The sequence below is a fragment of the Sclerotinia sclerotiorum genome, genomic scaffold (genome assembly GCF_000146945.2).
Source record: "Sclerotinia sclerotiorum 1980 UF-70 scaffold_17 genomic scaffold, whole genome shotgun sequence".
In the NCBI taxonomy this organism is placed as follows: Eukaryota; Fungi; Ascomycota; class Leotiomycetes; order Helotiales; family Sclerotiniaceae; genus Sclerotinia; species Sclerotinia sclerotiorum.
In genome coordinates, this window is record NW_001820819.1 from 782,974 (window position 1) to 803,633 (window position 20,660).

The 20,660-nt window shown below is 42.3% G+C and overlaps 10 protein-coding genes across 10 annotated transcripts; 3 read left to right on the top strand and 7 right to left on the bottom strand.

Annotated features, from left to right (window-relative positions):
* Window positions 1-1,196: 1,196 nt before the first annotated feature.
* Window positions 1,197-2,390, bottom strand: SS1G_11235 (hypothetical protein; the record flags this gene model as incomplete). The annotated part of the gene is made up of 3 exons (XM_001587943.1): window positions 1,197-1,445; window positions 1,527-2,169; window positions 2,224-2,390. 3 exons carry the CDS (start codon window positions 2,388-2,390, stop codon window positions 1,197-1,199), a joined length of 1,059 nt encoding a protein of 352 aa, XP_001587993.1.
* A 2,551-nt stretch (window positions 2,391-4,941) lies between these two features.
* SS1G_11236 (hypothetical protein) lies at window positions 4,942-6,165 on the bottom strand (the record flags this gene model as incomplete). Its single annotated transcript, XM_001587944.1, has 1 exon — window positions 4,942-6,165. The coding sequence occupies one exon, from the start codon at window positions 6,163-6,165 to the stop codon at window positions 4,942-4,944; it is 1,224 nt and encodes a 407-aa protein (XP_001587994.1).
* Window positions 6,166-7,504: 1,339 nt separating this feature from the next.
* SS1G_11237 (predicted protein) lies at window positions 7,505-8,179 on the top strand (the record flags this gene model as incomplete). The annotated part of the gene is made up of 4 exons (XM_001587945.1): window positions 7,505-7,521; window positions 7,642-7,720; window positions 7,772-7,849; window positions 8,030-8,179. The coding sequence occupies 4 exons, from the start codon at window positions 7,505-7,507 to the stop codon at window positions 8,177-8,179; spliced, it is 324 nt and encodes a 107-aa protein (XP_001587995.1).
* A 978-nt stretch (window positions 8,180-9,157) lies between these two features.
* On the bottom strand, window positions 9,158-9,352 carry SS1G_11238 (predicted protein; the record flags this gene model as incomplete). The annotated part of the gene is made up of 1 exon (XM_001587946.1): window positions 9,158-9,352. One exon carries the CDS (start codon window positions 9,350-9,352, stop codon window positions 9,158-9,160), a length of 195 nt encoding a protein of 64 aa, XP_001587996.1.
* A 298-nt stretch (window positions 9,353-9,650) lies between these two features.
* Window positions 9,651-11,656, top strand: SS1G_11239 (hypothetical protein; the record flags this gene model as incomplete). Its single annotated transcript, XM_001587947.1, has 3 exons — window positions 9,651-10,006; window positions 10,061-10,595; window positions 10,652-11,656. The coding sequence occupies 3 exons, from the start codon at window positions 9,651-9,653 to the stop codon at window positions 11,654-11,656; spliced, it is 1,896 nt and encodes a 631-aa protein (XP_001587997.1).
* A 904-nt stretch (window positions 11,657-12,560) lies between these two features.
* On the bottom strand, window positions 12,561-12,825 carry SS1G_11240 (predicted protein; the record flags this gene model as incomplete). The annotated part of the gene is made up of 2 exons (XM_001587948.1): window positions 12,561-12,599; window positions 12,700-12,825. The coding sequence occupies 2 exons, from the start codon at window positions 12,823-12,825 to the stop codon at window positions 12,561-12,563; spliced, it is 165 nt and encodes a 54-aa protein (XP_001587998.1).
* Window positions 12,826-12,840: 15 nt separating this feature from the next.
* On the bottom strand, window positions 12,841-12,999 carry SS1G_11241 (predicted protein; the record flags this gene model as incomplete). Its single annotated transcript, XM_001587949.1, has 1 exon — window positions 12,841-12,999. One exon carries the CDS (start codon window positions 12,997-12,999, stop codon window positions 12,841-12,843), a length of 159 nt encoding a protein of 52 aa, XP_001587999.1.
* Window positions 13,000-14,739: 1,740 nt separating this feature from the next.
* SS1G_11242 (predicted protein) lies at window positions 14,740-15,399 on the bottom strand (the record flags this gene model as incomplete). The annotated part of the gene is made up of 2 exons (XM_001587950.1): window positions 14,740-15,020; window positions 15,348-15,399. 2 exons carry the CDS (start codon window positions 15,397-15,399, stop codon window positions 14,740-14,742), a joined length of 333 nt encoding a protein of 110 aa, XP_001588000.1.
* A 999-nt stretch (window positions 15,400-16,398) lies between these two features.
* On the bottom strand, window positions 16,399-19,389 carry SS1G_11243 (hypothetical protein; the record flags this gene model as incomplete). The annotated part of the gene is made up of 1 exon (XM_001587951.1): window positions 16,399-19,389. One exon carries the CDS (start codon window positions 19,387-19,389, stop codon window positions 16,399-16,401), a length of 2,991 nt encoding a protein of 996 aa, XP_001588001.1.
* A 556-nt stretch (window positions 19,390-19,945) lies between these two features.
* On the top strand, window positions 19,946-20,110 carry SS1G_11244 (predicted protein; the record flags this gene model as incomplete). The annotated part of the gene is made up of 1 exon (XM_001587952.1): window positions 19,946-20,110. One exon carries the CDS (start codon window positions 19,946-19,948, stop codon window positions 20,108-20,110), a length of 165 nt encoding a protein of 54 aa, XP_001588002.1.
* Window positions 20,111-20,660: the final 550 nt, after the last annotated feature.

A 20,660-nucleotide genomic window follows, 5' to 3' on the forward strand; every position in this document is an offset into this window, starting at 1 on the left:
GTATTACAGAATAGATTTCATGTTACAGTCAAGGGAATGCATACCTTCACCATGGGCCAGCTAGAATGTTCTATAGATTTCACGGTTCCTGGATATACCCAAAGGAGACTTTGTCTCATAGAAGTACAGCTATGGAATTTTGGCGACCACAGCGGCTCACCACATCCTATGGCGGGCGTGCAGGGGATTGGAATGGTCAAAGCACGATCTAAGGACACCATAACTTTCGATGACTAATCACGACACATGGCTGGAATGAAATTTGTGGACTGTGGTACAGGGAGAGTAAGTATAGGAGAGGGGGTAGATAAATTTCCCAGATAGGCGATAAGACAGGCGGTGGAACAGCAGACAGGCGTTACAAGGAGGAAAGACGAAAGATATGCGAAGTGCTCGCTATACTTGAATGATAGTTATTTTGCGGTGATTCGGTCATCACAGGAGTTTGAGTTAGGGTTTGGGTTTAGGCTTGGAATTGGGATTGGGATGGTGTTTATTGTATGAATGGAATACGGGATATCTATAAATGCTATGAATAACAATAGAGCGATCTATCATTCATTTTCTATGCAACGATATACTGTAATGAGAAAATGTTTTGTTGTTATATCTGTTCGAGACGTGATTGAATTAACTCTTAACTTTTATTTTACTTGATAACAATAGTGATCTTTGACATATTCATGATTGCATTGGTAATGAATGTATGGTGGAAATAAAATCCGGAATCCAATGATCAAAACACAATGCTATTCATGTTGCATCTACTAGATTGATGAATGTAAGATCCTAGACTGACAAAAAAGAGAACACAAAGAAAAGATAACGGCATTAGATTGACTTGGGAAAGCCGAGTAGTGAGAATCTAGCCAGCTCATCGCTGTTGAAAGGCAAATGCATGATTTGTAACTTGTATGTTAGGTTTTCGGTTTGAAAATAGGATTAGATTGAATTGGATTAGATTAGATGGTTTTTTAAATTGTAGTTAATAATATCTACCTAGTACCTAAACCAAGATTCAACAATATAATTTTAGAATCAAATAGATTCTCGGTGTCAGGACCCATCTCATACCACTGATCCATACTATTTTCAATATTCCAATTCCAGCTCCCATTCTCATTTAGCAATGACAATGACTGCTTTCTATCTCTACTGCATTCCCCATTCCCACCTCCTCTTTCCAGAATCCCATCTCACAATTTACTCTTCGCACTACTACTCAAGAAACCATCCGCCTTCTTCAACATGTCTACCGCTTCGCTAATCATTTCATCAACGATCGCTCCAGCTGGTTTAATATCTTCAATAACTCCAGCTACTACACCCATTAAATGTGGTATATCTACATCTTTTCCCTGTTCCATATCGTATTCGAGAGGCGTGATACCTCTCTGGGTTAATTCTTTGATCTTTTCTGGTTGTGATTCCCAGGATTGTATGTACTATTTTGGTTAGTATGATGAGTAATAGATAAATAGAGGGATCAAGTGTGAGATATGAGGAGTAAAGAGAGAGGAGCGTACATCATTCATCTTAACTCTCAACGGTCTCCCCGAAATCACCAAAGTCCTCAACGTATCCTCAAACCTGGCACTAACCACCTCCTCCTTATGAGCCCTACTACATCCCGCCTCCTCACTTGCCACAAACCTCGTTCCAACCCACACTCCACACGCTCCTTGCATCAAACTACTCGCCAATCCCCTACCATTATATATTCCCCCCGCAGCAACAACAAGCGCCTCCCTCCCCTTCAACATCGCCGGTTTATATTTCCTCGCTACATCCACCACCGCAGGTATCAATATCGAATTCGGTATATCACCTGTATGTCCGCCTCCTTCTCCTCCTTGCGCACACACGATATCAACACCTGCATCCAATGCTTTAATAGCATGTTTAGGTGCCCCAACCATATTCATTACCAAAATCCCCGCTTCATGCAAGCGCTTAATTACATGTGGAGGAGGAATTCCCACAGCAGATATAAACAAACGCGCGCCCTCTTCAATCGTGACATCGATCAATGAATCGAGCTGTCCGTTCGTATAATCGTGATTAGTAGCTCGAGCACCCTCTCCTACCTTAGGGAGAGCGAGATCGACACCGAAAGGAAGAGATGGGTTTTTAAGATGGGATTTCAAATCGTGGATAATTTCGCGGAGTCTGGGGTGATGTTAGTGCGTTGGTTTAAGAGTTGTTGGGTATGTATGCGCGCACTGTTGCGGTGTATATCCTAATCCTCCTATACAACCCAAACCGCCTGCGTTACTGACGGCTGCGGCTAGTGGTCCGCCAGATGTACGGGCCATACCGGCAAGAATTATAGGATGTTTTGTTCCGAGTACGGTGGTTAGGGATGTGGTCAGCGGTCCTTGAGTTGCCATTTTGTATTCGTTTTACTCGTGTCTGCTTGTTTGTTATGTTTATTGTACTTGGAATTGAGGTTTCAGGGAGGATCTATAGAGATAGAAAACCTTAACTGATATAGAGGTAGAAAAATGCGGAGAAGAGGATCTTGACTAGAGTGAATCATGGTGGAGACGCGATACAAATGGATAATATGGGGTAAAGCGGATAAGGAGTAACGAGGTGTTGTGGAGTATAAGACAAGGGGTTCTGTGGGGTAGTACGTACCGGGCCGAGGTTGTCGGATCGAACAGATTTGCGATTCGTTGATAGGACAATTTGTGAATGAGAGAGGAAAATCACATGGGGGAAATGACGTTATACATTGATTGGTATTGAATCGCGAAGGGAATAGTAGGATAAATTTTTCAAAATTATGATTTTGATATTATGTCGTTATTAGTATTATGATTATTAGACATGACTCCCTAAGACCCATAATCTAGCTAATACTATATCCACACTTCTCGCCTAAACCCCTTCATTACTAAATAGCACCTCTAGCTTTCCATACCTAAATCCAATCTCACCACTCTTCCCCATCGAGCCGTCTCACTTCTGGTGTGAAACCTTAAACTTCTTGAGAAAGGCACCCTTCTTATGCCACACACTCAACAATACAGAACCTCGCATCACTATCTCTATCACTTCTGTTCCGATCCATTATGTTAAGGTAGATTATTATCTTGCATACATAGTGTAGAATATAGGACAGACCCACAAATCTACATTCGACTTTCTAGGAGGCGTTGGGTAGATGCTCGCATCTTCTATACTTCTACTTCATAATTTAGATCTAAAGACGATTATCAAGATCAATTCTATTGAGGAATACTTACAGTCACGACTTCGTGCCGTTCTAGAAAAGAGCGGAAGTTCGTCTCTTATCAAACTGGTGATACATAACATAAGGTCGCTTGAGACTGAGATACCGAAAGACCGTGTAGCTATTAAAATTGCATTTATCATTTTCCCTTTCCTCTTGGTTAGAAGCTATTTATCAAGAACGACATTCCGGAAATGAAAATTCGAAATGATGAACCTAGATTCAATGAAGCTGCAAGAAGAAGTGTTGAGAACAACCCCGACATTCAAGAACCATACTGGGACACTTGTAACTGATTATTAGCTAATCCCAGAAGTTATCTACTATAAACTTAGAGATTCGGTCACGCAGACATCTTGTGAAGGCTCTAGAGGATATGAGTACGGAGTATTAAGGCATTTGTAGGCATTATGCACCAATGTGTACGAGTGTTGTGTTGAAGGTAAATTTCATAAAAATAGGCCCACCGCCCTCCTTCTGATCCCATTCTAGCACCCCTATACTCCTCATCTTCCATAACCCAGTTCGATATCCGACCCTCCAATATCCCAGAGAAGATGCGGCTATGGAGGGATAACACTAGCCTGTAGTTATTGCTGTAGAACTAACCGCAAAAGCAAATGCGAGATACTACCCCGCCGTTTCTTTTTTCTTCCCAACCTCGCGAAATTTTACTCTTCCCTCGTCGTACCCCCCTTCCCCTCTTCTTTCTCACCTTCATCACTTCCTCTCAATCCTATCTTACTCCTCTTCTTCTTTATCTATCTATTTCTCCTCGTATACCCTTCCCCTCTCCCCTCTCCTCCACTTTCCCTCTCCACCAGACGAAAAAGACATCCACCAAGACCTACATATTCCAAATATCACACATCCAACCCCTCGAGTTCATCTATTATCGAATCCAAATAAAACTATAAAAGAATATTCCAAAACCAAGATCTAACTCCCATCTAAACATGAAATTTGACACAATTCTCAAATCTGGAGTAGGACATTGAGTAATAGTAGTGCCGAGTATGAGATTCAGGCCGTTAATCCGCCTTCGATATGTTCATATTAAACACTATCCTTTAATATCATTACTAAGACGGAATACTCAAGCTTACCTCTATTATCATCATTACAATCTCTAGCTCATAATCAACTTCAACTTCAATTACCATATATCAATTATCACATACCAAGCCCAACTAAATGATAACAATACACAACCCTCCTCCAAAACATCGATTCCAATAACCACTGTACATGTATAAACTTACTACTAATACCAAGATAATGGATTACTTCACAACTCACAAGCCTATAGAATTCTTCAGAAATACAGAAATACCCAGGCATGATAACAAGGCACCAATAATATCATTAAGTAATTGAGTAATTAACTCGAAAAATGACAAAGACAAACATTCATGGAAAGTCAGAGATGTCGGATCTGGGTTTATATGCACTTGCAGAACCAAATGTCTAAAATCCAAAGGCTCTAGTAGTTGCGGAGGCTGTAGATAATCTTACAACATCAGACTGGACCTCTTAGCCATCTATACTTGTTTTATCATTTTCATTTCTCCCATTTAACGATGTGTATATATACAAAGAAATATCTATGTCTAGAGCAAAACAAGGTATCTACGCATCATGTAATCCAATCTCAACGCGCTCTATCTAGTCTTTATATCTATATTCAGCCATTTGTTTTCATATCACGAAATCCTCACAACCTTCAATTCTCCCTCTCCACCGTCGACCTCTATCCAACCACCGCCCTCGATCCTCTTCTTCCACTTATTGCTTTCGTCCCTCGCTGTCACAATCGTCATTCTCAGTACCACTCCTTCTCCTTGACTGCTCTCATGTTCCTTTTCTAATTGTTGTTCTTTCATTTTTGTGCTAGTCCAGCGTCCAAAAGCCCAATTAAGTATATATTTCGCAGGTCTTGGTGCGAGATCAGTGGTAGAATTTGATGAGGATGATGATGCAGAAGTCTCGGATTCAGGTGGTGAGAGTGAAGAGTCGGAAGGCGGGATAGGAGAGCTTGAGGATAAAACTGCTTTAATTCGGTATACTTCGTCTTTGGGTGCTTTGGTGAGGAGTTTAGTGAGTGATGGGAGGGAGATTGTTGAGGAAGGGGACGAAGATTTGAGAGTTATGGATAGGACTTCGACCTCGGATTGATGATCGTGGGGGTGTTCGTGCTTGTGATCCCCATTCGAATGATCATGGGAGTGTCCATTTTCCTTTCCATCCACATCATCCACTAGCCCTCTAGCCAATCCTCCATCAACTCCGCATACAACATCTACCCCAACTGACCCTTTATCACTCTTAACCCACGCAACCTGAACCTCCAAATCACCTAACCTATCCAAACATTCATCGAACCTCCTCTCACTAACCCCCTCCCATTTATTAAAAACTACTAAATCCGTATATTTCGCCTGTAATCGTGCCGTATAACTCGTATCTTCATACCCCTTCCAATTCTCTACATCGATCACTGATATCACACCATCTAACACATAAGCCCCTTTCGTTTCCCTCGCAATTCTGTTAACTTCCATGGCCAATGTAGCAGGAAACGCAGACCCGGACGTCTCAATAATAATCCTATCCAGACTCCCTTTTTCTTCCTTCCCCGTAGATGCATTGGCCTTTACTGGTAAACTATCCTGCAGTTCTTGAAGAGCGGAAGATAGAGAACCAACGAGGTTACAGCATATACATCCATTAAGCATTTCTCGCACAGAAGTTATCGAAGATGAAGAAGCAAGCTGGGAATCGACGGCAAGATCTCCGAATTCGTTCTTAAGAAGAGCGAGACGATAGGAGGGGTTAAGGGCGTGGAGTTGGGGAAGGAGGTTGAGGATTAGAGTCGTTTTCCCTGAGCCGAGGAAGCCGGTGAGGATTGTTATGGGAATTGGTGACATGATGAGAGAAATGAGAGTTTGGATTGGAAGAGGGTTTAAGTAATTAGTGAAAGGTATAAGTTGTGGTGATGTAGGTAGTGAGTGTTATTTGAGATTAAGATGAGAATGGAGGGGGGTTGATGGAGGGGCAGTGAGGAAAGAAATTCTCTTATCGCTTATCGCTTCATCCACTCATTCTTTCATCCCCTTAGATGTACAGATTATTTCTGGAAGAAAAATCTCCAGCTTTGGCAGCCTATGCTTTTTATATTGACCAGATACTTGAATGTCGCCTTTATTATTGAAGTATTTGTATCATTACCACATTCAATTGTTTACACATACAAACTTGAGGTTGTCGAAAACTCAATCGATCCTTTATTTGGTCACAACCCATCCAGCCATTACGGAGTACAAGTGCCCAGTACCTCTCCTTTTGCAGCCAGTGCTTCATGAGGTACGAGCGTGTACCACTAAATTCCAGTGACTTGGTACAAAATACATACTCATATACCGTTAAATGCACTTTGTCTCGGCGTGTTACAAACTTTTACGATCATTGATCCTCAAAGGCTTCCGAAAATGTTTCGATTAGAACGCGGGAATTGGCAGCTTACGGACCTCCTTACCACGAAACCATGAGTCCGGAGATGAGCTCGAGTCGGTGACCTAGTTGATATTACTATCCATGGATATTCGATCGGGCCACACAGCATTGATGGCCTGCTTGCCTGCTTGCCTGCATGTTTCATTTTCATTTTATCTTTTTGCTGGGTTGTTTGTTGACTTGGTTCTCAGTTTGTTGAGAATTTACTTCCATGGTTATTGTATGAGGTGAGAGATTCTGGAATGAGAGAGCGATCAGTTAGCTGCATGAAGCGGTTCCATTGCAGAGGGTTATGAAGTAAGCCTCACGAGCGCAAAAGGTCTGAGCCATTTATTTATTTCTGGTGTCGCCATGCAGTAATGTCCACATACCCACTTGAGTACCTATCATACCATCAAAAACTTTTCTAGCATCTTATCTTTTTCTCCGAAGTACGACTGTAGGTGGAGCCCGTCCTTGCGCTGATATTTATTTTCAACCTACCGCAAACGCGTGGACTAGACGATGTAACACTGCACAACGGCACGCTATTATGCAGGGGCACAATTTAAGACGAGGCGGCATGGCTCGAAAACCAATGGAAGAAATATAGCATCCATTTAGGGGTTAAATACTTTCCTATACGCTGACTTATTGCCGCTGATGTTATCATTGAATCTTTTTTAGACTTTAGGAATAGAAATTGAATAGGCAGCCGAAAAGTGCCCGTCAAGAAAGTGATTTTTGCCGCCCTCATGATATATCCAGCAAATCATGTGGTGGAATGAGGGGTTAATATCAGAGAGGGCCCTTGCCGCTGATTTTCACAACGCTTCACGGCCTTTTGTTTGACCATGTCTTTTGCAGGTCGGAGCTCAACATACTGCACGTAATTAATAATTCTTACATAGATTCTTCGATGAGAGTCTTGAGATGCCTATCGTTAACTCAATGGGGTCCTACGTGAAACCTATGTTGTTGAGTCCTCTTGTCTTTACAATCTTGATATTTTCCACTCGTGCAAACTTCATGCATGATTAGACCAGACATTCAGATCACACCCCCAAGATCGAGGGGGATCAGTTCGGTCTTAACCCTGCCAAGATTTGGGACGATGGAGTAATCCTTTTTCTTGAAGCTTAATCCATATGGAAATACGGAAAGCTACCATCACGATCTTGATCGTATACTCTTAATGTCACACTGAAAGGATGGAAGGTTATTCATAGGATTGCCCAGGGGAAACTATAGAGCATATCATTAATCGAGACGTTCCAGACTAACAAACCATGGGTTTAGCACCTATTCTCGAAACACAGTCCAATGCCAGTTGGGCTTTTCGTTGGTTCATCTGAATTTTTGTTATTAAAGATTGATGGCCTTGATAACCTCATGCAGGTCTTATTCTTATCGGAAGGTGTTCCAGAGACCGAAAAATCGGAAAGATAATCTAATATGGTAATTACCATATCACAACGATTTTCTAGTCTCATGGAGCTCATTTACCACGAGAATAGGGATAGGTAGCTAATCTCCAGGGTTTCTCGAACACTAGATTCACCTCCGCAAAGTCGGACAATCTAATTGATTTTCATGACGTGACAGATTAACTTTGAATCAGATCAAAATGGAGTGGATATTTTTGTGGTCTATTTGCGATAAGATTGATGTGGTATGATGCATATTTCGAAACTCAAAAGAGCTTAAGTGCAGATCATTTCCATCCACTAGGAGAACATAAGTTTAGATTAAAAAAACGCCTTCAGGGGAAAAAAAGCACGGGAAGAACAGTTTACCTATACCATGGGACAGTTGATTGGCAAGATTTTTCTTACAGGAGCTTGCTTTTATTGTTATGGCAGCGAGTTAAACCAGACTTTTTGACTGGGTTAGCTGTTTCGAAACAATCGACTAATGCCAAGTGGCCGACTTAGTGAGAAATCAGCTATCAGATAGTTGCCGCATGATACCGCTTTGAGTATAGAAACGACTGGGATATTTCCAGGAGGATTATTTAACTCCCTAGGAACAGATCATTGTTCCTCTCCCTTTAACCACTAAGATAGCTCGCCATTGTTCAACCCCTTGTCATCGGATAGTCAGCCCGGATGTCAGGTACCAAAAGCTTAGTATTGGAAACCAATGAACCAATACCTCTCCAATCCTATCCTTTCGGACAATCTTCCCATCCCTACTTAACCTTGCAATATGGGTTCCTGCTTCCAATTCACTTATTTTACCACCAAAAATGGCATCAAGCACATTTCCGCGCGGATCTCCCCATTTTCATACTCCATGTCCTTTCCCAACCAAATTCTTTCATTCACTGGGGACGCCTGTGATTAATCTGTCATATCAGGATCTACCACTTTAATGCCGTAAATCGCAAGACAGCGAATGGTAATACATGGGGAAGTCAGAACCATGTCAAGCCATCAAGTTTGCCCCCAATCTCTCCCCTGCATACCCGGTTCTGGGCTGAGCCTTTTCTGACCCTAATCTTGCTTCATACTGTACTAGTATACATTCAATGATTTCTCGCCCTGATGTGGGTATTACTGCATACTGTGAGAAACTACGGACCATAGTCATATATATTATGTTTCCTTTCCTCACCCTCATTTTCAAATTTTTCAACACTTTCACAACGCAACTTTCGTACTTTTGTACATCACACTCATTTATTCGTTTCCTGCGTGCTATTCATTCCTTCACTTGCTACTCTGTTGATACAGATTCTTCTTTTCTATCAAACATCAATTGAGGCCAGTAACTCTTGTGTTTTTCCATCACTTCCCAACAATCCTTTAGCTTGCAAAGCAACCACAGTCACATTAAAGATTCCACATCATCAGACTTGAAAACACTTCAAAGTAAATATTCTACAATAAAGCCCATCTATTAAACCCAATCAGCCAGTATGGTTTTCTCAAAATTGGCCCTCGTGGGCACATTCGCTGCTTCGGCAGCAGCATACTCCTCGACTGCAAGAACATTCGCTGTCAATCATTTCTATGGGGAGGGCCCTCTTCTTACCGCCCGTATGGATCCAATCATCAACCCAGGAACCGTTGGAAGCCACGTTCATACGATTCAAGGAGGAAGCGCCTTTGCTGAGACTATGGACGACACCACGGCCTTGCACTCAAACTGCACTTCATCACTTGTCAAGAATGATAAGAGTAACTACTGGACCCCGTCATTGTACTTCATTGATCCAAATGATCCCAGCAATATCACATCCGTGCCTATGTTCTACATGAACGTCTATTACTTGTGAGTGGTGAAAGTGTTTTACATTCAATAATAGATGTACTAATTTTATACAAGCTTTGAGCCTACCACCGATAAGATCACCGCTTTCCAACCAGGTCTTCGTATGGTAGTCGGTAACCCAAATCTTCGTACTCCTCCAGCCAACGGCTCAGGATCCGTCGTCGACTACGCCAATGGTACTCCTCAACCAGTTCAAATCACCTGTCCTCGTGCCGATTATGGCGGAACTCCATCATGGCCTGCAAACTCGGACGGATTACACGGTGTAGGAATTCAGGACCCAGAAAACAAAGGAGCCGGTGTAGGATTCCCGGATCAGAATTGTGACGGATTTGCTTCTCCAATGCGTCTTGATGTTCACTTTCCATCATGCTATAACCCTGCTGTTCCCTTGAGTGACTATAAGCACAACATGGATTGGCCCACGAACGGAAATTGCCCGGAGGGTTGGGTTCATACTCCTCATATCTTCTATGAGGTTTACTACAATACTCCTCTCTTTGCACATCTATGGACACCAGGACAAGGAAAGCAACCTTTCGTTCTTTCCAATGGAGATCCAACTGGCTACAGCTTCCACGGTGATTTCGTAAGTTGATATCTTCACTCTTGGTAAATGCCTTCAAAATACTAACAAATCCACAGCTTTCAGGTTGGGATGTCGAAACTCTTCAACAAATCATCGATAACTGCGATGCAGGTGATTCCGGAATGGACAAATGTCCAGGTCTCATCGGTGGTTTGAATGATCCCACTTCAACCTGTAATATCCCATCACCAATTGATGAAGTTATCTTTGGATCCATGTCTTTATTGCCAGGTAATAACCCTGTCACACCATGGGGTACCAACGTTGGCAATGTAGCTTCCTCCGTTGTTGCAACTGCTACTTCCGCCCTCGCATCAAAAGCTTCTTCGGTAGTTGCTGGTGCTTCTTCAGCTGTATCTTCAGTTGCAGCTTCTGTATCCGGCGTGGCATCATCTCTATTGGGAATTGCAACTTCAGCAGTACCAGTATCTACTCCACAAGTCTCTCTACCTGTCTACCCATCAGAAAGCTCTCCATCAGGCAAACATTCTCAAAAGGGTACCCACAGCGGAGTCCCAGCAGCTACCCAAGTTGCGGCAGCAATAGGAGCTGGTGGTGATTTCTTATCCTCCAGCGTCATCACATCCAACGGCCAAGCTTTTACCTCCGTCGTAACCGTCCACGCCTCAACTTTAATCTACAAAACCGTCTCCGTCACCGCCGGTCAAGCAATTCCCACCGGCTCCAGCTCTCCAAGTAGCGCTCCCGCCGCCATTTCAGGCTACTCATACGCGGGCTGTTACGCGGATCAAGAACCAAGCCGAGTTCTCTCCGGTGTTGAATTTGCGGGTATCGGCAAGGTTACCAACACAGCTTGTGTAGCATATTGTTCCACGAAGGGCTACAGTGTTGCGGGAACAGAATACGGAGGTCAGTGTTTCTGCGGTGAGAACGTACCCAGTCAGACGCTAGATGCGAATAAATGTAATATGGCTTGTGCGGGAGATGGAAATGAGACTTGTGGGGGTGGATTGGCGTTGAGTGTTTATTCGAAGGAAGCTGCTGGTAAGAAGGAGAAGAGATTCATGAGACATTTTCACAGACACGCTATGAGAACTTAGATTTCGGGGGTTGGGATTTTTCAATAAATTGCTTTTTTTGGGTTGGGGGGGCGGGGAAGGTCCTAGGCAAGGATGCAAGGAAGGAAAGGAAAAAATACATTTCGTTCTCGCAAGGCGAGCCCTTTTTTTATTTCCTGAACAAATCTCATTTCTTTTTTTTTTTAGAGATATCGGGAGCAAGAGCAATTTGATCTGGTGCAGTTTGGTTTTGGTAGACTGGTATCTAGGAAACAAATAAACCTTTTGCTGAGATTACTCGCTTGTTTACCACTCCTTTTTTGTGGGTTGTAGGCATGGACATGGGATACATGAGATTTTGGCAGACAGTATACATATGATAGCTATGAGTTTATGAATTATAACACGAAATGATGAGACTGATGCGAATCATAGTTTTTCTTTTCCTATAGTCTGATTTTCAGTATAGAGGTGGTTAATATTAGCTGATAATTGAGGAAGGGGTGCGATTCACGTAAAAAAGGGGTAAAAATCACTCAGCCTTATAACTCATCCTTTTTAAACTAACTGGAAACTTGTGAGATTCCACTCACTTGGCGGCTTGATGGGTAGATAGCCGCGAATGTCAAGTCTAGTCACAGCACAAAGCAAGGTGTATCATGGTGGAGATGTAGTTATTGATCCTGTGTAAAATATTTGAGAGGATGATGAGCGAGCGACGGGAAACAGGAGAGATTCCTTCTCAAGCCTTAAGGGAAATACAAATATTTATTATATAATTTATTGTCGGCATGCTGACACCAAAACCTTATTGCACGTGTAACGTACCGCAATTTACCCGGTGTAGGTCGCAGAAAATAAGAAACTCGCTTAAGTGAAGCTCAATCTGATTGATCTAAAATATTTCAATAGAAAACATAACAAAAAGCTTGGCATAACTATAATCTTACAACCTCAGGTATATCTGACTCGGAGCTCTTTTCAACTCAATTTAATTTATTTAATTCAATTTATAATTGTAACAAGTGAATAAAATAACAAAGATTTTTTTTTAAATAATTTATTGTTAAAAGGAATGACCTTACTGTTACGTAGTAACAGTCAACCTGTCCATATGAGCTTAGACCCCGTGGAAAAGCAAACCGATTCGCATACAATTTTGTATGGTAATCGGTTCGTAGAGTCTCCCCACCTTCAGCAAGCACAGACATATAGTCTGATCCAAGTCACGTGATGGACCCTGCATATTCAGGGATACGAATCGTAGGTCCATACGAATCGAAGGTCCACAAACTCTCAGGACCCAAGAGATCCAATGGAGGACGAAGGTCTATATAATCAGGATGGTTTCCTTTGTGTAGAGCTTCGTGCTCAAGATCAATCATTTAGTATACTCTACTATTAGTTACGAATTGCATATCATTATTGTCATTACTTAAGTCCCTGCTTGACGCCTAGTTATAAACCACCTCGAGAGCCTGGAGCACTTCCACGTGATCTAGACGGCAAACATCGTATCCCTTCCACAGGGAATGGTGGGAAGCTGATAGGGCAGAACTGAGGCTATATTGGCCTTTTATATAAATCACTCATTATTTAAGTTCTACGGAAGTGCGAAGTGTTACGAGGTTTGCCGTCTAGATCACGTGGAAGTGCTCTAGGCTCTCGAGGTGGTTTATAACTAGGCGTCAAGCAGGAACTTAAAGTAATGACAATAATGCAATTCGTAACTAATAGTAGAGTATACTAAATGATTGATCTTGAGCACGAAGCTCTAGAGTGAGGGAATTCCTCCTAGTTATATAGATCTTCGTACTCCCTATCCCATCATCCCATCGCTCCCACTTGATTTAAGTTGGTGGGATCGGTGGGAATCCTTCCCATCGCTCCCACTTGATTTAAGTCGGTGGGATCGGTGTGAATCATATAATAACAGATTCTGTGCTCTTCAGATCCTCACATGACCTTAATCCCATACTAATTTGATCGAATCGCATCTCGTAAACACACGATCGGTTACTGTAAAATCCGTGATCGTAACAAGAATTCAAATTTCTAAATCTCAACAAGATTGATTATGAATAATTTGAAATTTTCAGACACTATTTATGATTGAACAATTAATTTATAATTCAAATTTTGCTGAATTACATTTATTAATTGTAAAGTTATTAATAAATGAAAATAATGATTTTTGGTGTGAAAAGGTGGTCCAAAAGAGGGGTGGTACAAAAGTAGTGTACTAGACTTGATATGTATTATGTATTGAAACACTGGGGGTTTAATTAGACGAGGATTCTCAGGTTTGGAAGGGGTGGATGTAGATACTAGATGATCTAGATTCTTGCAATATTATCTAGCTATGGAATGGGAAACCCAAGGATTAATTAGGGCTATCTAGATCTAGTGATACAGAATGCCAAGATACGGTAAAAAGATAGGATACTGGATTTAGATTCGAATGGGTTAAGTTGCTTAGATATCATATACATTTTCTAGTGCTCTGTACCTGATCTTTTGCAATAGAAAATATCATTAAGCCGTGAGTGACTACTCTATTTACTCTCGCAGGTCCCTCTTTTGACACTTTTTTCCTCAGAGAAAGTAAAACCCAGTCATTGGGGTCCCATTCTTATTATACCCCCTCATCTTGGGACCTGATAATTTTGATTGATACAATCTGAAGTGATGACTTCCTGCACCCAGGGTCTGACGTTCAAGGGAAATCCCGCGCGCGCAACAGCCACTGGTAAAGCCCCATTAGCAATTACTGATGCATTTCCGGCAGTAGCGTTATGCGCAACCTGAAGTCGTTGCAAACCGAGGACTTCGCCAGAGAGAGGTCTGCGGCATGCAGGGAGAGCAGCAGAAGTAATATATCGACCAATAAAAACACAAGATGTCAACATTAGAAAACGTTCACTGAGCGGAAAACAAATTGAGAAAGTGGAGCATCACTCACTCCCATGCTCTATTTCAGGCATCTTCAACTTTCCTCGGCTGTAAAAGCCGATTACGTGGCACGGGTACTTTTGCAAACCATAAACACTACGTTTCGAATCGCAGCAGCTCTATTAGGGATGGCCAATTTGTAATTCCCTAGAGCATAAAAATCCAGCCCTGCTTTACATAAAGCGCCCATCCCTAACTCCTACCCTGGCGTTGAATCTGACAACACTAAGAAGCATCAGACTAACCAGATATTCCTCTTCATCTGTATCTTCTTCATCTGACGAGTCAGATTCTGAAGGTTCATCCTCTGAATCACCATCTTCCTCGTCATCACTATCCTTGCCTTCATCACCAATTTTTTCTTCTAGTTCTTCTTCCTCGAAGTCTTCTACTTCGTCATCTTCGTCCGTGCCATTGGTGTCGCTTTCTTTTTCGAGGTCTTCCCCAGGTGAAGCTACAAGTATTGGGTTTCTTGAGACCAGAAAGAGCATCAGATTGAATTGATTGATTCTCTAGCTAAGCAGTTAAGCTGCGAGTATATATTCAAAAAATGAAGGAATAAGGTTCGGTCTTCAGCCTTCGGAATTAAAGTGCTTTGAAATCAAAATATTGAAAGCAAACAAACAGTATACCAAAAAGGAAAGAATGAATTAAAAGTTGAGTTTTGTTTGCTCCTTATATGCATCATGCAATATATATGCATATGCTGCCAAGATCCCAGGAGGTCAACAACAAGCAATGTTAGATTATTGCTAAAGGAATAGCTGTTGAAATTACTAACCAGCGACCAGTGCTTCTTTTAGCCCAGGTGATTCGATCTTCACTTCTGGCATTTCTATATTCGACCCTGGTACCTCTATCTCCTGCTCAGGACCATCAACCCGTGCCTTCTTAGATAGTCTAGGCGAGAGGCGAGCTGTAGTTGAAGTTCGCTTCCTCTTATGTTCCATTGTTTTTGACTAGGATTTGAAAGATGAGTCGAGGAATATGGCAAGGTGTGATCTTTGAAAACTTAGTGAATACTTCCCTTTGAAAGCTTGAAGTCAAGTTCCTCGATTTTTTTTTTTTTTTTTTTTTTTTTTTTTTTTTTTTTTTTTTCCAATTTATTGACTAGAAGCCAACTGTGGTGATATCTAAATGATAGAAAAGTATCGCAAAATAAAAGTAAATGGAAAATAGGGTCAATCCTGTCCAGCTCGGATTGTATTCTGAGATTGTTTATCAACCAAGTGTAATAAGTTCCTGATTAAGAGGTTTTGTAAGTCTGTGAAAAGGTGTCTTTGAATGAGGTACTTGATGGAAGAAGTTTTTAAAGGAAGAACAACTTTGGTGCGGGGTTACAAACACGAAATTACATCTATGGTTGAATATTCACTATTAATCGAACGCACCCATAGATTAATATCACTCCTTCACCAAAGGCCGAAAATCCGAGGTCCAGGTAAACATAACTAAATTAAATCATATTATACTATGTTCCGCTGAGAACTTCAGATGATTAGGGGATATGGGATGCAAGATTTCTTTATATTTTCAACTTTCTTTGACTTTATGATCATATATGAATATAACAGATTCATGGGAAGGTAATGGTAAATGTATATTTTAGTGGACTATCATTTTAGCTAACTAATGCCATATCTATTCTTCGAGGCGCAGATCTGAATGACCTCAACGATATCACGGCGAGCCTCCAGCAAAGTCTTGCCTCATAAAGACGGATGCACCGATACAAAATAACAAGTCAAAAAATCGAGTTCTACGTGCCGCTAAATCTCATGAATGAAAATGGAAGACGTGGCTAGACTCAACATGCTATGTGCTATGTATTATTATATCCTACTTCGATTTGACAACTTCTTCTCCCCCATCTCCTCTATCTCTTTCTTCTTGTGATAATGTGGTGCGAGCTCATGCAGCCAATTTGCCTTGATAGGAATGCAACTGCGCATATACTCCTTTGTAGTTTGCACCAGTTCATGATACACCACCAGTTTAACAGGGGGATCATTTGCCATCAATACTGATGAAGGATGTATGTACACGGTGGTGTTTCTCTTGACTGTGCGATAACTGTCACCGTCTCGTTGTAATCGTGCCGCATTGGCAAAGAACCCTGCCGTAATCGCTTTTTGGATTGGCTCGATATTTGATGCTCCGCAGCTGGCAATTGTAACCTCCACACGTTCACAAAGCTTTGCAAGCTGGTCTCGAACATCTCTCGCTCTGGTGAGAGATCGCTGTTGAAGGAAATTTTCCTTCGCCCAGACAGTGCTGAAATCATTATCCACCCACTGATTCCAGATATTGAGGTAGGTGAGGTGATCACCTCCTTCCTTTACTGTAAAGCGGGCTCGCGCACTATCCGCGTGCACTCTCTGTTCCCCTTTCGGCCGGAAGAATAGTGCCGAGCTTTCACCTAACATTGCCATTATGCTCAACACTTCGTCGGAGCAGGCCAGTTGGTCCGAAGCAATGATAGACTTCGCAACCTGAGGATCAGTTGGGAATTCAGCCATTTGCCTACCAATTTTGGTAAGCTCTCCACGGTTGTTCAAAGCAGACAAAGCATATAGCTGATTAAGAGCACCAATTAAGGTCTCTGTGGGTGGAGGGTCCATGAAGTCAAAGGTCAAAAGATCATTGATCCCAAGTGACTTAAGTAGCAATACTGTGCCATTCAAATTCGTTCGCTGAATTTCAGGAGTGGTACTTTCTTCCATTTCGTTCATGAACGCCCATTTTGTGTACAAACGGAAGCACTTTCCAGGTCCTACACGACCAGCACGACCACTTCTCTGATTTGCAGATGCCCGTGAACATGCTACTGTAACTAACTTCGACATTCCTGTCGCCGGATTGTAAATGTTCTCCTTTACGAATCCTGGGTCGATAACATATACAATTCCATCAATGGTTAAACTAGTCTCTGCAATATTGGTTGCCAAGACGACTTTTCGTGCACCTTTGGGCGTTGGTTCGAAGATTTTGGTTTGTAGATCAGTTGGAAGATTTGCGTAAATAGGACAAATAACGAGCTCAGGTACTCTAGAGCCCAATTTTCTTGAAATATCACTTATTCGTTCTTCAGCCGCCTCAATCTCGTCCTGACCCGTTAAAAATATCAGCACATCGCCACTCGGCTGAGAGGTATGTATCTGAAATAAGGTGGTAATAGCAGCAGCAAGGTAATTTGCTTCTGGCTGTGGGGTGTTATAAATCTCAACTGGGTAACTACGCCCTTTGACATTGAAAATAGGAGCGCTGTCGAAGAAATCCGAAAATGCTTGTGCGTTGATCGTCGCCGAGGCGATCAAAAGTTTGATTTCTGGCCTCTCTTTGGCAAGATCTTTGAGTAGAGCTAGGAGTATGTCGGTATGCACAGTCCGCTCGTGAGCTTCATCAATCATAATTACCTGGTATTCATCCAGAGAAGGTGTTATCATGACCTCTTTCAAAAGATGTCCATCGGTCATGTACTTGATAAGAGTCTTGTCGCTCGTGCAATCTTCGAAACGAATGGCGTAACCAACTTCATTTCCAAGCTTGCATCCCATCTCCTCGGATACACGCTGCGCAACAGACATGGCAGCCACTCTTCTTGGTTGGGTCACTCCAATCTTCATGCCATCCTTAGTATACCCTGCTTCATGAAGATATTGCGGCAATTGTGTTGTTTTTCCAGATCCTGTCTCACCGACAAGTATAATAGTCTGGAACTGGTCTAGAGCAGCTAGAAATTCGTCCTTATAAGCGTAAATTGGGAGGTTCTTCCTCGTGTCCTCGATGGTCTTTGCCTTCTGCTCAGCAGCTTTCAATTGCTCACCTAGGAACCTTGCTTCCTTATCCAGACCCTGTCCGGGTAGCTTTGAATCCATAATCCACTTAATTCCTTGTTCCTCGTCTAAAATGTAATCATACTCGCCTTGGTCGACTCGTTCGGTACTTTGAATTTGGTTTCTGGCTAGCTTTTCCTGTTGCCTTTCCCATTCCTCATGCTCGGTAACAAATTTCTCCTGGCCATATTCATCTTTCTCGACGTAGCGTTTGTATAATGCATCTTGTTTCTTCTTCTGATTGAGTTTCCCTTTCTCCGTGATATAATCGTCCGGCATAGCATAGCCATCTAAGTGATCATCAATTCTCAGTCTCTCATCGGCAAGTCGAAGAATCTCTCTGTTCTTAGCGAACTCTGCCTTCTCCTTTTGCGACAAATTAGAATAAGGGTCGTTCAGCTCCCTCGTCTCATCCTCGACCTGTCTCCTCAGCAGAGCGAGCCGCTCCGTCTCACGTTTCTTCAGGTACTCTTGCCTCGACCTTTCCCTTATATCTGGCATTGCTGCACTCCTTGCAGCAGCATCGTCTGCCAAAGCTCTCCGCTGTGCCATGAGAGGGTCGGATCTATCCTCGAGGATTTTCTTCGACTTGTCGGAATTCTTCGAAAGCAGCCTCTGCGCAAAAGCATCTTTCTCTGCTTGATCTCTCCTTCGTTCTTTTTCTGAATCCGAAATGTCATCGTCTGAGTGGCTTGTTTTGACTCGTTTGGAAGCAGGCTCTTGGAATTCTGGTTCTTCTTCAGAAACATATTCTTCATCGCCCCATCGATCCTCATAATCATCATTTGCCTTATTTCGGATATTCTTCGAAGGCTGCTCTGTATCTTTACGAGGAGATCTCTCGCGACGAGGGGACCTTTCTCGGTGTCTGTCACGCCGCGAGGAGCTCTCGCGATGTGACCTTTTCTCCTTCTTCTTTGCTACAACTTTCGCAGGACCTATTTCCTCTTCTTCCATTGGAAGAAGCGCGTATTTTTTGGAAGCCATATTATTTGATGTAGAAGAGGGTAAGAGGTGAGAAGAAATAGGTTCAAGTAAATTACTGCGGTAGGCGGCTTCCGGTATAATAAATTGTTGAAGAAATATAATGAAGGTCACAGCCTCGCGACAATGCGCTATGTGATTGCTTGAAGCTTGAATAAGTGGGACACTAGACAGCCCGGTGATTACCCGAACCTTCAACATAGCATTTCTGACCTCACTTCAATGGACAAATTTGGTGTCATGCGACGGAATGGGATGAACAACAATCAAAAATCAAATAATTGAAGTGGAACGGAAGGAAAAGGGTTGTTCAAAATGAACCGCACTTCGATGAGTCTCTGGAGGAGCTCTAAACACTTGGCGATGAGGGGCGCACGCATATCACAACGACGATTCGAATCCTCAGAAACTCCTCCACCTACTGCAAGTACCCATAGTGTCTTTCCTACATGATCTGTTCTAGTCATGCGCTTCAGTTCTTTACATACGAATCATAGCTAATGCCCGCCAGCGCGCCTTCTACCAAACCTTCACCCGCCCAATTGCAAAAACCCTCTTAATGGCAACTTTTATTTATCAATTGACTTATTGGGGCTGGGTAAAATTGGAAAAGGATGAATTGAAAGCGGAGAAACGAAAAGAGATAAAGGATCTTGAGGCAGAATTAGAGAATGTTAGTAGGGGAGCTATTAAGGGCGAAGATGTCAAGGTCAAAGGGATTTAAGGGACAGTGGTAGTACGTATGCGCAAGATTGAAGCACATGAGCGCTCAAAGACGTCATGCAAGATGGAGAGGAAGAAAAGGACTCGTATTGACTATGTTATCCGGTAAAGGAAGGCAACCAGGATGGAATCTTGAGTCGCATTGCAGTGCCACGGTAGATTTGCATGACATATCGCTGTTTGAGATATACCCATCCATTCATCCTCCAATCCGCGCAGTCCAGAATTCAAACATGTACACACAAGGTGTCCTTGTCGGCATCTGGAAATCAGGGTAACTAGCATGTTGAAGCTATAAGTTTCAAGGTTAAGACATGACAAAAATGCTAAACCATGTTAGCATCATGCCTTACTGCCTACATTAAAAGTTTGATATCGGTCGTGTAATTTGCTTGTCCTTTCGTGCTATGAGTTCAGGTGTCATAAAAAGTCGATATGGATCAGTAATTTGGGAGAAAATATTAAACAGAAATACCCCTCCCACAAAGCATTTTAAAATAAAAGCTATTTTCATCAATTAAAAGTAGTGCTCCCCTCCGCAAACTTACTAT